Source organism: Thunnus maccoyii, chromosome 19 (assembly GCF_910596095.1).
Source record: "Thunnus maccoyii chromosome 19, fThuMac1.1, whole genome shotgun sequence".
NCBI lineage: Eukaryota > Metazoa > Chordata > Actinopteri > Scombriformes > Scombridae > Thunnus > Thunnus maccoyii.
Window position 1 is genome coordinate 10,354,703 of NC_056551.1, and position 14,267 is coordinate 10,368,969.

At 40.8% G+C, this 14,267-nt stretch overlaps 1 protein-coding gene across 1 annotated transcript; it reads left to right on the plus strand.

Moving 5' to 3' along the window:
* Nucleotides 1–18: 18 nt before the first annotated feature.
* On the plus strand, nucleotides 19–14,247 carry LOC121886250 (ras-GEF domain-containing family member 1B-B-like). The gene is made up of 14 exons (XM_042396214.1): nucleotides 19–284; nucleotides 6,199–6,735; nucleotides 6,855–6,977; nucleotides 7,339–7,476; nucleotides 7,656–7,871; nucleotides 8,483–8,557; nucleotides 10,405–10,497; nucleotides 10,628–10,730; nucleotides 11,237–11,316; nucleotides 11,524–11,619; nucleotides 11,716–11,811; nucleotides 12,199–12,322; nucleotides 12,454–12,526; nucleotides 12,657–14,247. The coding sequence occupies exons 2-14, from the start codon at nucleotides 6,205–6,207 to the stop codon at nucleotides 12,688–12,690; spliced, it is 1,782 nt and encodes a 593-aa protein (XP_042252148.1). The 5' UTR covers nucleotides 19–284; nucleotides 6,199–6,204; the 3' UTR covers nucleotides 12,691–14,247.
* The last annotated feature ends 20 nt before the right edge of the window (nucleotides 14,248–14,267 follow it).

Sequence of the window (14,267 nt, forward strand, 5' to 3'; positions counted from 1 at the left end):
GAATACGCCTCGCTTTGAAGCTCATTACGGCGCTGCTGGTTCAAATTGACTCAAATATCAGTAGAGGGGACACACAATGGAGCTGAGCACAGCACGGACACACTACTGAAAGACTTTATCTGCATGTTACACACCGTGCAGCTTTATCTCGGTGTGGAAACGTACGCGAACAGCGGAAATCACAAAATAGTTTGGATAGTCTTGCTCCTTTTTCTTTTTCCACTGTTTTTTTTTTTGCCAGTAAGAGAGATTGCATTCGGACACTGAGCTGCATCACATAAGAGGTAAGTTCGGTTTGTGGATGAAGGGGATATTTATAGAGACAATAAACTTTATTGTTGTTGAAATAGACGTTATATAAGACATTTAACTCTACAAAATTCACGTTTATAGTCAGAAAACTATGTTTACAACGTTGCAGTTAGGTATTAGGCATCACTAAATTGCTCAGACTCTTTATAATGTTTGTTTATTTCATGACTAACAGGCTTAATTACTTAAAATGATACTTTATAGTCATTTTAACTCAAAAGCTTTTGTGACACGTGAAAGCTAATTTCTGTTTTCTCCCTCAAACTGTATCTACATTTGTTGTTGTTGTTCACCACCCATATGAGTTTATAATTAGGCTGGCTGACAGACACAAACAAACATTACTCACCAGCACCTGTGATGGGACTGTGGTTGCACAGCATGGCTTTTTCACAGCTCTCAGCTTTTACTTTTGCTGTGTTATGACTCAGTCAGAAGCCCATAATGTAGAACAGGCATGGTGGCCTGGTGTGTGTGTGTGTGTGTGTGTATTTGAGCGTATGTGTATGTGTGTGTCTGTGTGTGAGTGAGAGAGAGAGAGAGAGAGAGAATAACAGATTGTGATAGTCTCTAGGGAAAAGGGAAAAAAGAACGAGAGAAAGTGTGTGTACTTCTAGCCAAACAGACTTTAAAAGGCTTTAATTATCTCTTTCTTTAGCCAAACACCTCTTTTATATAAACCAACAGCAACCTTAACTTGCTGCACTGACTGCCTCAAATTCCCCTTACTTTTCAAGCTTGGTTGCCTAAATAAACCTCAAATTAAATGGTTAAACTCATTTAATAATGAACACAGAGGCAGTCTGAGGAGCAACATTTGGGACTTCACGAGGTCTAAACACAATCTAATCCACTTGTTTTGCCCTTTAAATTGAATACCTTCACATCTTAGAGTGAAATTTCCCTACTGTACTGTGATTGTGAGTGTTTGTCATGTCTGTAGGTGTGTGGACAATAACAAATGTGCGCGTGTGAGGGGAAAAAACCCATGCACAGGCTGGGGTTTATTATATCCTTACAGCAGAGGAGATAATGTGTCATTATCTTTTCTGACTCTAGGTTAATACTGTACTAGCCTACCAGATGATACGGGGACAAGTGTGTGTGTGTGTGTGTGTGTGTGTGTATGTCAGGCTTGCGTGCCTCTGTGTGTGTGTGTGTGTATAGCCTACACACGAGGAAATGCATGCCGTGTGTGTGGAGAATAAAGGATGGAAACAGGTCCCGCAGTGGGTGAATTGTATTCCAGATATCTCTCCAGGCGATCTGAGTTTGGTGTCTGTATCCGGCTCTGTGTGCCTGCCCGTCAGATTTAAGTGCAGGTGCAAGTTTTAAAACTGGTCAGCGAGTCTCAGCGTCTGGTGTTTTGTCAACGGCCGGAGGCCTCATCTGACCCGTACGCTTACTCGACCGTGAGTGGAGTGGTTTGTTTGAGCTGTGGGCTCCTTCCTCCTGCTTTAGTTTGGTTACTTTGGTCAGGTGATGACGACGCTTGAAGTCTGGTGGTAAGAACGTAATTTAAACAAAGTGCAGGGAAAACAACCCCAACACAGAAAGGATTATGGGTATGAAGAGACAGATGCAGGTTCTCATACAGTATTCAGCTGTTTATTGATATGTTATTAACTGGTATGAACACAACAGAAGAAGAGACAGACAGGTCTATAAAGCAAGTGGACTGAAGTTAGATTTGATGGCTTGTTTCTGCTTCTGCGAGACCCTAAAACTGAAAGTATCTCATGTTGGAATAGACTCATGGCAATGGAAAAAAAAACCCAATCTCAGATTTCAGACTGCTATACTATACAGCTTGTAATCAAAATGCATCCTCAAATTACCAAATAAAATAAAAAAAACAAGCAATCTTGAACTTGAACTCTGTAATTTTCCAAGCTCTTTGTTATGCTCCTGACTTGCTAAATAAACATTCAGGGGTTTTCCTGCTCAGAAAATTTGAATAGATTTCTTTGGGATTTCTTAGACCAGCTGGATTCATAAATACAGTAAAAGTACACTGTGTCCAGGTTACTGACATCATTTTACATGATATCTGCATATGCCTGTGCTGTTTTAAAGGGTGAACTTTTGTTCTTGTAAAACTGTTTAGTGTGCAGCTTTGTGAAAACCATGAGTAAGTGATATGAGCACAGCCTGGACTTTAACCTCGTTTATTGTTGGGAATAAGGCTGACCATGAAGGGTTTCCCTCAGACTAACATGCCTGTCTTGCTCACCCTCCTTACCTGTTGTAGCTTATTAGTCTCAAAGTACACGGGGTACAAAATAAAACAAATATTGCATGTCATTACAATGGCATGTACTACTCTGAACAGCTGATAAATTGTTTTACAGGTCCCCTTATCAGGAGCGCGCGCCATTTGTCTAGCCTGTTCCTTTCTCTCATGCCATCCATATTGTGTTAACCTACGTGCTGAACTCCACACAGGCGTCCCTGTTGTGAACACTGATAATGGCATGTATATCTGTGATGGAAAAGACGTGTTTTAAGGGGATTTCAAAGTAGGAGCATCATTGGGATTGATTAAACTATACTGAACCTTCAAATACAATGGGCAATATGGGTAGATTTACAATAACGTTGAAGTATTTTCTAGCTTCTGGCTCTGCTTAAAGGCCTCAAAAAGTCACAAAAAGTCTTTGTTTTCCAACTAATCTTGTCTCCTTCAGCTCCTGTTATAGTTGAGCATCAGGGGGTTTCAGCACTGACTATTATTAGGTCAGAGAGCACGTAGATGCTTACAGGGGTCAATTGGCTTTGAATAAGGACAATTTAGAATGACTGGGTTAGCTCCAGTGTGCTTGCATGCAATGTTGCATAATTGCTATATAGTCCACTTTGCACTGTACATGTTCATACATAATACCTTTAAGTCTCTTCAAGTCTCCTTTGCGCCAAAGGTTGGCTGCTGCCTTTTGGCCCTTCAGCCACGTGTAGTAATATCTCCTTATGTCAATATGTGAGTTTCGATATGCTCCTTAACTAAAGTCACCAAGAGAAATTCCTGTATGTTTATTGCACTTGAGAAATAAAAGTGTGGTTTTATGGCACACAAACTCGCTGTTTATGATATCTATCAAGGTATAATAAGAGTTCACGCCTCACTGAAGAATGAGATAGCTTTTTTTACTGGTTTGACTGATATGAAAATGATCCCAGCCTCGGTACAGGCAGAGGCAGAGCGTCATGCTGTACAGGCTGATGGTAGCGAACAGAGTGTGTGAAAGCTGCTGTGTGTGTCTGATCTGCTGTGATCTGCTGTGATCTCTTCCTGGGGGTCTTTGTGTGGTTGTTAATGCCATGACAGGATAGATAATACCTCTATTGTTGAAGATCTCCCCCTCCTCCTCCCCCTCCTGTTATAACTGGCCTCAGCATAGCTGGGCGTACCTTTTAAAACCACATTATGTGACTTAGAAAAAAGTAATCTGCCTAAAAGGTTGAAAGATTGAGTTTGTTTTCAGCTTTCAAACTAACTGAAGGGAAGTTGGGGCTTTTGCAAATCTGCAGGGATACAAGAAGGAAGTGTTGTCCAGCTGTAAAACAAATGGATGAACACCTGCAACCGCCCCAATCAGTTTATTTTTGTCAGGGTCAAAAAAACCTCTAAAGCTTTCAAACAGTCATAGCACACTAAAACATTTTATGAAAAGCCAAACAAAGGCCACATTCATACAGTAGGACATTTGGACCACCAAATAGCGTTGTTGTGCACATGCCTCTTTGAAGCAGCATGAACAGTTTTCACTGGTTTAGATCCATTAACAGATGATATTTGCCTGCAGCTCCGCCTAAAGTTCGATTAGTTTTAACCTCTTGATGAACTGGGTTATGACATTTAAGTGGTGCACGCTACAGTTTGTGTCGCTTCGTCAACAGAGGAGGTATTGTCTGTTGTGTCACATTAGGAAAAAGGAAAAAGGCTTTAAAAATGTAGAATGCAACACACATGAAACTCTATCCTTGTGGTTTTGTCAGTACAATGTTATACCAAAACTGTACATTTCTGCCATTTCCTGTATTATTATTACCACATCAAACTCCTCCGTAAAAAGGCTGCAATCTTTCAGAGTTTACAGACAGAGAGAATGTAAACAATACTTTCAATATGAAATTATGCTCCCAAACGTCATCATTAAATTGTCCTTACGGAGTCCAACCTATGATTTAGAAAGAGTAAAAATTTCAATGCTGCAGCATAGAAGCCGCAACTACCCAAAGGGTCAGCTTTTTAGGAATTCAGTCTGGAAAATCCACTGGTTTAAAAGTTTTAATGTGTTTTTCTCGTCTATAAGGTCACCTTAGAGTGCAAACAGAGGCTTGTAGGAAGAAAAAAAAAGACATCCAAACTGGAGTAAATATTACTCAGTAGATTCTTATCTCAATTTGACCACCAGAGCCAAGCTCATGCAGATTACACATTGTAACTTTAGGAAGGTAAAGTCACTGTAATCTTTTAACCGAGTTAGAAGGAGAACAGCAGGCAGAGATCACAGAGTTCAGAAGACGGGCTGGCACTGGACTGGCTTACACTGGCATGACGCCAGGCGCTGTGGTATACGAAAGTGTGTGTGTGTGTCGCTCGAGCCATCATTTGTTTATGTGTGACATGTGTGTGTGTTTGGATTATACCGGCATGGGGCTAGGCGCCATAGTGGACAAGGGTATGTGTGTGTGTGTGTGTGTGTGTGTGTGTGTGTAAGATGTTGGCTCAGGCATACCCTCCTCTGTCGGCACTGTGATGGACAAACAAAAGTCTGCTGGATTCCTGCAGGGTTTTGTTTTCTGGCACAGTGTACGTGCATGTGTGTACATCACTGTGTGAGGTATGTATGAGTGTGTGTGCGGTTTGATTTACGCTGGCATGTGGTTCCTAGACAGACAACAGTAGCAGGATAAAGATGGCTCCAGAGTTAAAGCACGCCTCGGTGGTGATCTGGGATCAGCTTACCTACCTCAGATCCAATTATCCTCACCATTAAGACAAAAAAAAAAAATCATTGCTGTCTTGAGGTCTTCCATCTGTCAGCCTGTTTTTTTCTTCATCATGCGGCATTGTTGTTGCCAACAAATTCAAGAACATGATTAAAGATGCAATGAATCAGAGGAAAAATCTGCCTATTTGTAGAAACTTCGTCAACAAATAACTTGTAATGGAAAGTGAATTTCACAACAATCCAAAGCCAAAAGGGATAAACAGAGGAGGGGTAAAATTATGTGATTAAGTGTAATTACTTTCACAGACACGTCTAAGTCTTTGCTTGTAGTGATCAAGTCTAACAGATATTTTCACAACCTGTGAATTAAACATCAACCACATTCTCAGGGAGTGAGAAGTCAACCTGTAGCCCAACAGCAACAACACAAATACAGGAGACATTTGTAGTCATGGTTACAGAGTCACTGATAGAGCCACTTGTCTTGACTGGAAGATGGACAGTTCAGAGAGAAATTGTAATGTTCTACATAAAAGATGGCACTTTCACTTTTATGGAACTATAATTAATGTCACTGCTGAGACGATTGGTGAAATAATTGATAAGCCCATCGACAGAAGATTGATCAACAATCAAAAATGGATCAATGATTAATAGTGTTTAACTCATTATTATTAGTTGCTGGTTCCAGCTTCTGATATGTGAAGATTTGCTGCTTTTACATTGTTATATATATTGAAGAAATTTGAGTTTTGGACTGTTGATTGAACAACAAAAGCAATTTAAAGACATCACCTTGGTCTCTGGGAAATTGGGACAGACATTTTTCATTATTTTCTGACATCTGTAGATGATTAACTGATTTATCAACTAAAATAAAAAGATGAAGGAACACAATAATAAATCCTTATTCGTTCTGTCTTTTCTCCAGGTCATCATGCCTCCCACCACCCCGTACGCTGGAAAGTTCAGCTCTTGCGGTCTTTACAGCAACAACAACAACCATCCTCAGCCTCACAGCCCGTACCGCAACGGCACCGCCGCAAAGCCCGCGAAGGAAAACATCTACAACGGCGCCTACTCTACCGCAGAAAACCCCTACGACATCCCACAGCCTCGCACCGCCTATCGAAGCGCCTCTTTGGGTTCTTCGAGCGTGAAGGAGCATCATTACAACAGCTGTGCGGTTTCGGAGAACCCGTACTCACCGCAGCCTCACAGCCCTCGCCAGCACAGCCCTCGCCAGCACAGCTCTTCCTGTCCGGGCCGTGCCCACCGTCACACCAGCAGCAGCAGCGGCAGCGAGCAGTCCTGTCGGAGCAACGCCGCTCCGCCGAAAAGCCAGCTTTACGGACATGGCATCACGGCCAGCTATGGGGAGATGTGTTACCATGACAACAGTTTGGTTTCAGCATCTCTTGAGGCGCTGATCCAGCACCTGGTTCCCACAGTGGACTACTACCCTGATGTAAGTCCCAGTCAAAATGTAATCTCTGCATGTTTGAATAAACACATTACCTAGTTGTAAATAGACTCATTCAGTTTGAGGAAAGATCTCTGAGAGCTGTTTTGTGTTTTCATCATCAGAGGTCATATGTGTTCACCTTCCTGCTGAGTTCGCGCCTCTTCCTGCACCCCTACGAGCTCATGACGAGGGTTTGTCACCTTTGTGTGGAGCAGCAGCGGTCCGGAGACGCCCTGCTGGATAAGGTGGGCAGATTACACACTAACACACATGCACACAGGTATAATTATTTCTCGCTCCCACACCACCTCACACCCATTATAATAACACTGTCACACTCTCTCACCCACAGACATAAACACTCAGAGCTCTGTAATTCTTTTTTGGGAGGAGATATTTATTGAATATTTCATGAGCAAAGACATTTCAGACGGACAGAGAGGATACAAAATGACACTGGGGAAATAAAAATGAAGGGAAAACATTCAGTGGGAACAATGACTTAAACAAATGTCATTACATTTAGATTCAGATATTGCTCATAAATGCTATTAAACGTTTCTGATTATATGCACTCAAACACATTTAACATATGATGTTTTTCAGATCCGTTTCCGCGAGGTGGCGCCTAAACTGGTGCAGCTGCTGACCGAGTGGACGGAGACGTTTCCTTACGACTTCAGGGACGAGAGGATGATGCGCTGCCTAAAGGACATGACGCACCACGTGGCCCGAGGGGATGAGGTCAGTGTCATGTCTTCTGTATATACATTTTAAAACAATCACAATGTGTAGAAAGCGAGACGTAACTAGAAAGACTGCAGGGTACAAATCTATGACTTATGTTGTTGACCTCTTGGCCCAACATCCACCTAAATCTGTGTTTATGTTTCATTTTGTGCGTTTGTTTGTCATTGTTCCAGTACTCGTGGCGAGCCATGCAGCAGATGACCCAGCGGCTGATCAAACGCCTGTCAGCTCTTGGCCAGTACGAGGAGGCGGTGGCCGCGCTGAACGCCGTGGCGATGGAGCGTCCCGCCTCCCTGAAAAGCAAACAGGCATCCGGACAGCGAAGCGACGTACTGAGCGTGTGCGACGACCCCTTCATCCTCGCGCAGCAACTCACACACATTGAACTGGTAAGAAGTTAGATTTGGGAATAGAAACGTGTGTAATCATTGTGAGACTGAGAGGCAAATCTGTAGTTAGTTAGTCGTCTGGTGAAAAGTGTTCTTGCAGGACTTTGTGTTGTGTTGATTTTGTAACATTAGGAACACACTTTAAGGTTCACGCTCATCTAAGTGTTAAACAGCTAAGTTATTGAATTTTTGTTTTACGATTGTTATTTCTTAGTTTTACTGTTTTACCCATAAACCGCGTTGTGTGGTCTGTTTTACAGCAGTTGGTGCATAAAGAAAGGTTTATTAATATAGTCATTTTTATATGAAGAGAAAGGGCTTTCAGTCATATACCATTTTTTGTGGCAACTTTAAATCACTTTTAAGAGCACAAATCTGGTTTGTGTGTGTGATCTTTTTTTTTGTAATGACCCTTTATTAAAGTCGTAACTCTCCCTGCGCATGAAGACATCTCTCCAGCATCTCCTTTTTCTCATTCTCTGTCTCCTACATCATTCTTTATTTTTCTGTTAGATCATCTTCCTGTTTTTTTTTTCTGTCGTCATCTTCCTCTTACATGTTACTGTTATTGTTGTGTTTACGCTTTTCTTCATCCTGTTCTCTGCCTCCAGGACCGGCTGAGTTTTATCGGCCCCGAGGAGTTCATCCAAACATTCGCCATGAAGGATCCTCTTGAGAACCATAAGGTATAATTGAGTTTACAACGAACGAGCTAATGTCCATGAATTAGCTCTCTCTACAGTTTTTTCAGCTTCCTCTTGGCCACCACAGCGCACAACATTCGTTTTACACCATCCCATTAGACTTTGAACTTGTATCTTGGATCTATTGAATTTCCTTGTTAGTTATCGTATTTTTGTGTGTTTCTTTCCCCTCTAGTATCGCATGTTACTAATTGACAGAATTTATAGATGATTGAGCATTTGTTTACACGAGAAGAAGATGTCAACAAGATATCATAATGAAACTGAATCATTCAAATCATAGAGGAGTTTTGTGTGTAAAGAAGAAGACACATGACTTGTTTATAATTATCAGCATCAATGATATGATACAGAGAAGACCCAGTTTGTAGTTATTTTTAAGTCATTCTTAGTTATTTTGATTTCTAGCGTCTTGGTGGTTCTGCTCTGAGCCTAATTTGTGGTCCGCGTCCGAGTTCAAGTTAATTTGCTTTAGAAACCACATGAAAGATCCTCCCGGCAGATAGATGTGAATTTTTTTTTTTAATGTAGCTTTTGAAACTGCATCAAACACAGTATAAAAGAGCCATTCTGCGTACGTCTGAAGAGCTCTTTCCCTGCTAAGTGGTCCTGTGAGTCAGCTGAAGGGTTGTTTTTCAATCAGCGCTCCTGAGAACAAGCTTTCAGTCGGTGTTTGTGGCCGTGCTGCATCTCGGCCTTTACCGGTGCCGTGCCAGTTATATAAGATCCACTTTGTGTAAAAGAGCGGTTGAGTCAGCGCAAGGGGTCCTGAAGTGTAGAGGGGAAGTTTGGAGTAGAGTGGGCTGCCAGAGTTGTGTAAGCGTTTAATAGAGCCACGAATCTCCGGGATTACGTCATCACGGCCGATGTCAAGTTTATTTATACACAGCTTTTATAATGTTTATTTGTATAAAAGTGCCTCTGGCAAACAGGTTCACCACGGACCGTCTCACAGAAAACCAGAATAACCAAAAGCAGATGAAAAAAAAAAAAAAAGAGATGAAAATAACAGCAGACACATCACAGACTGCAGTGTGCAGGTTTCAGAGGTTGTGTGGGTGTGAGGGCTCTCAAGATCCATTTGCAAAGGAAATTACAGACTAGCAGCTGCCTGTTTCTAAGTATTACTTTATATAAAATGATTTATTGGACACTGATGATGTAGAATCTCATAGAGCTAATCATGTCCGGGTTTTGATGTTTGTTGTCAAGTATAAAACGGACAATGCGCACAAATTGCAAAACAAACTCTTACAAAAAGAATATTGTTTCAGTTTGACAAAAAAACTCAATGTCCACTTGCTTGCTTTTTTCAGAGCTTTCAGCTGCATCTTATGGTTTTCCTCTGCACACACAGTTTGCTCAGTATTTGTATTGTTCAGAGGAAGATGAGGAAGACCATGAAATGGGGTTGAAAGCTCTAGGAAAGGCTAGTAAATGGACCTCGAGTAAACATTTCTTTGTCAAACTTAAACAATATTCTTCCAAGATCAAGAGTAAGTGTTCACATTTGAGACTGTTTTTCCATACGGAATGTAAAAAAGACTTTAAGTTGTCAGTCTACCTCTACCCATAATTCCCCACTACGTTTTTTCTAGATGTTTCACTTTATGTTCTTACTTCTAACAAACAGGACCAGTTTGCTTTTTAAAGACTGAGACTTGTGTCTTCAGACATTTTTTACTGTTTGGATCGAACACTAAACATAATGAGATACTGACAGAAACATGATTTATAAATACCAATAAAACCTTGAAAACTGCATCTCTTTCATTCTGTGGACTGTGCTTGTGTTTTGACTGTGTTCTGTCCCTCCGACTGTGTTTCAGGGTTTCTTCCGGAAGCGTAAAACCAGCAACCTGGAGGCTTACGTAAACTGGTTCAACAGACTGAGTTACCTGGTGGCCACTGAGATCTGTATGGTACGTTGTTCTTAAAGGAACAGTTCAGAAATCTCTTTATCTCTGTCTGTCTGTTAAAATTGTACATATAATACAAAACCAGTGAGTGAGGAGTCTTTGATTCACTTCCTATTGTGTTCTCTCATTTCAGCCAGTGAAGAAGAAACATAGAGCGCGCATCATAGAGTTCTTCATCGATGTGGCTCAAGAGTGTTTTAACATCGGCAACTTCAACTCCCTCATGGCCATCATCAGTGAGTATTCTACAGACACTCACTTTTCATCAACAGATGATTTATAGCAGACAACATACCCCACCCCTACACAGCAGTAATGACAGATGATCTCTGGGAAATGCCTTACAGCATCACTACACTTCTTAAACTCCTGCCAGCACACGTTAAAGGAAGTAGAAACAGTAGAAATCCAACATCAGCTCAAGGTTAATACTTAAAACTGAGTCACTGCTTCTTGTTAAGCCAATAATCAACATTATTCTTAATTTCACAAGCCACCCTGTTACAACTTGTAGTTTACGTAGGCGACGCTGCTATTGTAGTTCTCACCATTTCTTGATTGATTACCCAATAATCCAGTTGAATAGAGGTCACAGCTGAAGTTTGGATAACGCTAATTAATGATTCACAACAAAAAATCTGTTCAAGGAAGTTCAAACTGAACTAGTGGAGGCTTGAAGAGATCCAGCTTGTTACAATAAGTGTCAGGTTTTCAAACATACATCTCTCTCTGTGTCTCTCAGCTGGGATGAACATGAGTCCCGTTTCCAGACTTAAGAAGACCTGGAGTAAAGTCAACACTGACAAGTTTGAAATCTTGGAGGTGAGAAAACCTGCCTACATGTATCACAATATATTGTCTCACCATAAGCTATTGATAGTCTGGTATCTTCTCCCACTATATGTAGTCTCTATAGTGGTACCAGTACTGCTGTCTGCATTTAATGTATGTGTGTGATTTCTTTCTTCTGTTAAACTTTTCAAGCCTGTGTCTGTTTGTTGACTGTCTTCTCTGTCTGACCTCATTCAGCACCAGATGGACCCGTCCAGTAACTTCAGTAACTACCGCACTGCGCTCCGCGGTGCCACCCAGAGGTCTGAGACCGCACACAGCATCCAAGAGAAGGTGAGAGAGCACACAGGATGGTTCTAGAAAGAAAAAAAGTGTCACATCCCTGATGTATAATGTGAATGTTAACTTTCTGTCATGTTTTATCTCCAGATTGTGATTCCTTTCTTCAGTCTCCTCATCAAAGACATCTACTTCCTGAATGAGGGCTGTGCCAGCAGGCTTCCCAATGGACACATCAACTTTGAAGTAGGTCCACAATTCAAGTTTAAAATTACACATAAAACAGAGCTCTGTGCTTTTGACTTGACTGTTGTCATCAATATTAACAGACAGCACTATTAAAAACACATTTACACTCAGTAATATTTCATAATTCACTGTGGAATTATGTAACAGCTACACTAATAGTTTACTGTAGGCTTTGAGACGAGGCTTATTGTCTTTCATGTTATTTCATGACGCCCCCTTGTGGCTAAAAAAGAGCAACACATTCTCCCTCTGAATGCTTTGTTTTTATTTATGCCATATGGTCTTTATGATTTAGTGCTATTTGAGGATATACAAGAGCCAACAAATTCATTTTTTAAAGTATTGTTAGCATGAATTAAGATTGTTGTCACTGTGTTTAAACAGAAACTGTGGGAGCTGGCGAAGCAAGTGAGCGAGTTTCTGGTTTGGCGTCAGGTTGCTTGCCCATTCAACAGAGACCGCCGGATCCTCCAGTACCTCGTCACCACACCTGTCTTCAGCGAAGATGGTCAGTATACAGTCTTACAGATCACTGCATTTATCTCCTCATATATAAATCATACAACTGTCAGGTGTATGATAGCAGTTTTTCACTCAGTGGGACAACAAATTAAACTCAGGCTTGTTCGATTGTTGCAGAGCTGCATCTGGCCTCATATGAGAGTGAAGGACCTGAGAACAACATGGAGAAAGACAGTCGTAGATCTCTCAGGTGGGTTTACCAACACTGACTTACTCATACACACAAAATAACCAACCAACTCAAACATTGTGTATTTTATAATTGTAATAATAACAGTAATAATAACTATAATAACGCTGGTTATCTACTCTCCTTTCAGATCCTCCCTTCTGCATCGAGAGAATCGGTCGTAGGAGCAAGACAATTTTCTCTGCTCTAGTAGAGTGTAAATGAACGAGGTGATATAAAGCTACAGATTCTCCATATTTAATGGACACACTTTAACATTCCCACGGCCAAAGCTTAGGTTTTGGACTTGGACAACAAACGCAGCTGGGATCATATTTTCACAGAAGAACAGTGGGATATATTATACGGGCTAATGATTTATAAATCAGACACTGCAACACTCCTTAATGAAATTCATTCAGTGCCAAAGGACCCCAATTGCTGCATTTATTACTTTAGCCCTCTGCCCTGCAAGTCTTCATGAACTGAAATCATTTTTTAAACGAATGAAGCGCCTGGATTACCGATTGGATCATCGTCCGTGCTTTTTCTTCAACATCAGCTCTATCTGAGGCACTTAGAGGATATCAGACGACTGCAGAAGTAGTAAAAAAGTGTATGGATTTGGTTTATTTCTTCAGTGAACCTCCATCATGGCAACAAATGGCGCAATTTGTGATGACTTCTGCTAACACTCCAGCAAATAACAGTCTCATATTGTGGAAAGACTGAAGCTGTGGAAGCATGAAGCATTTATTACATCATTAGCACTGCTTCTCTCTCAGTTGAGATCAATCAAAACTACAGCGAGAGGAGAAATCCGCTCTGAAAGGAAGAATTGGTCAACATTGATTTGTATTATAAATAACAGGCTAACAACTGCTTTTAGGAGTGGTGATGCTACATCGTTGTCTTGTTGAGTGCTTCAAAACCTGCACCACATCTACTCCATTTGCTCTAAGCACTACATTCGAGCCCTTTATCCAGTTTAATAATGCAAGTCAATACATCACCCACTTATTTCCAAACACATATCGGAGACACCACTTTCATCAACCACAGTCTATTTGGTTCTGAACATGATCTCTTTTTGTGACGTGTGCACTTTGACGTGTGTATTGGTGATGCAAAATCGTGTGAGTGACGGAAACATCGTGCTAATCATGCAAAGCAAATCAAATGCACTTCAAGTACATCAGTGGGGTTTTGTGTATTGTATTATAGGACTATGTGACTCCTATTTTAAGGCGTCTTTCTACAGTATTAAGTTGTATTTTGTATCAGAAAATATGTTTTTCTTTATGTAATCTCTATGAAGTTTCACCATGAGCTTGTTGCTGATTGGTCAAATGTAAGCTATTTTGTTATAAACAACACCAGTTCATCTATGACAAAGAAGTGTGTTTGGGTCTGAATGGAGGGCAAGCTGATATGTGTATGTGCAGCTTCGATATAAACGGGAAACTCATCCTCCTCTTCATCTCATCTGTGATGATGTGAGCATGATTTGATTCTTTAAAATCTGCCTATGAATGAACGTGATTCTACATTTTTGTGTTTTTAAAAAAGCTCATTTTATGTTTCAAATGTTTTATAAAGTTCTTTTTTTTTCATGTAAGCTTTTTTCAATCTTTTTTGTGTATCATTTGTGTCACCGGTCAGGGTACTTATACTGAAGGTCTTTGTGAAAAGAGATTTATATTTTTTCTTTCAAATAAACAGAAAAACTGAATAGACTCACACTTTGTTTGTCTGTTGGTTG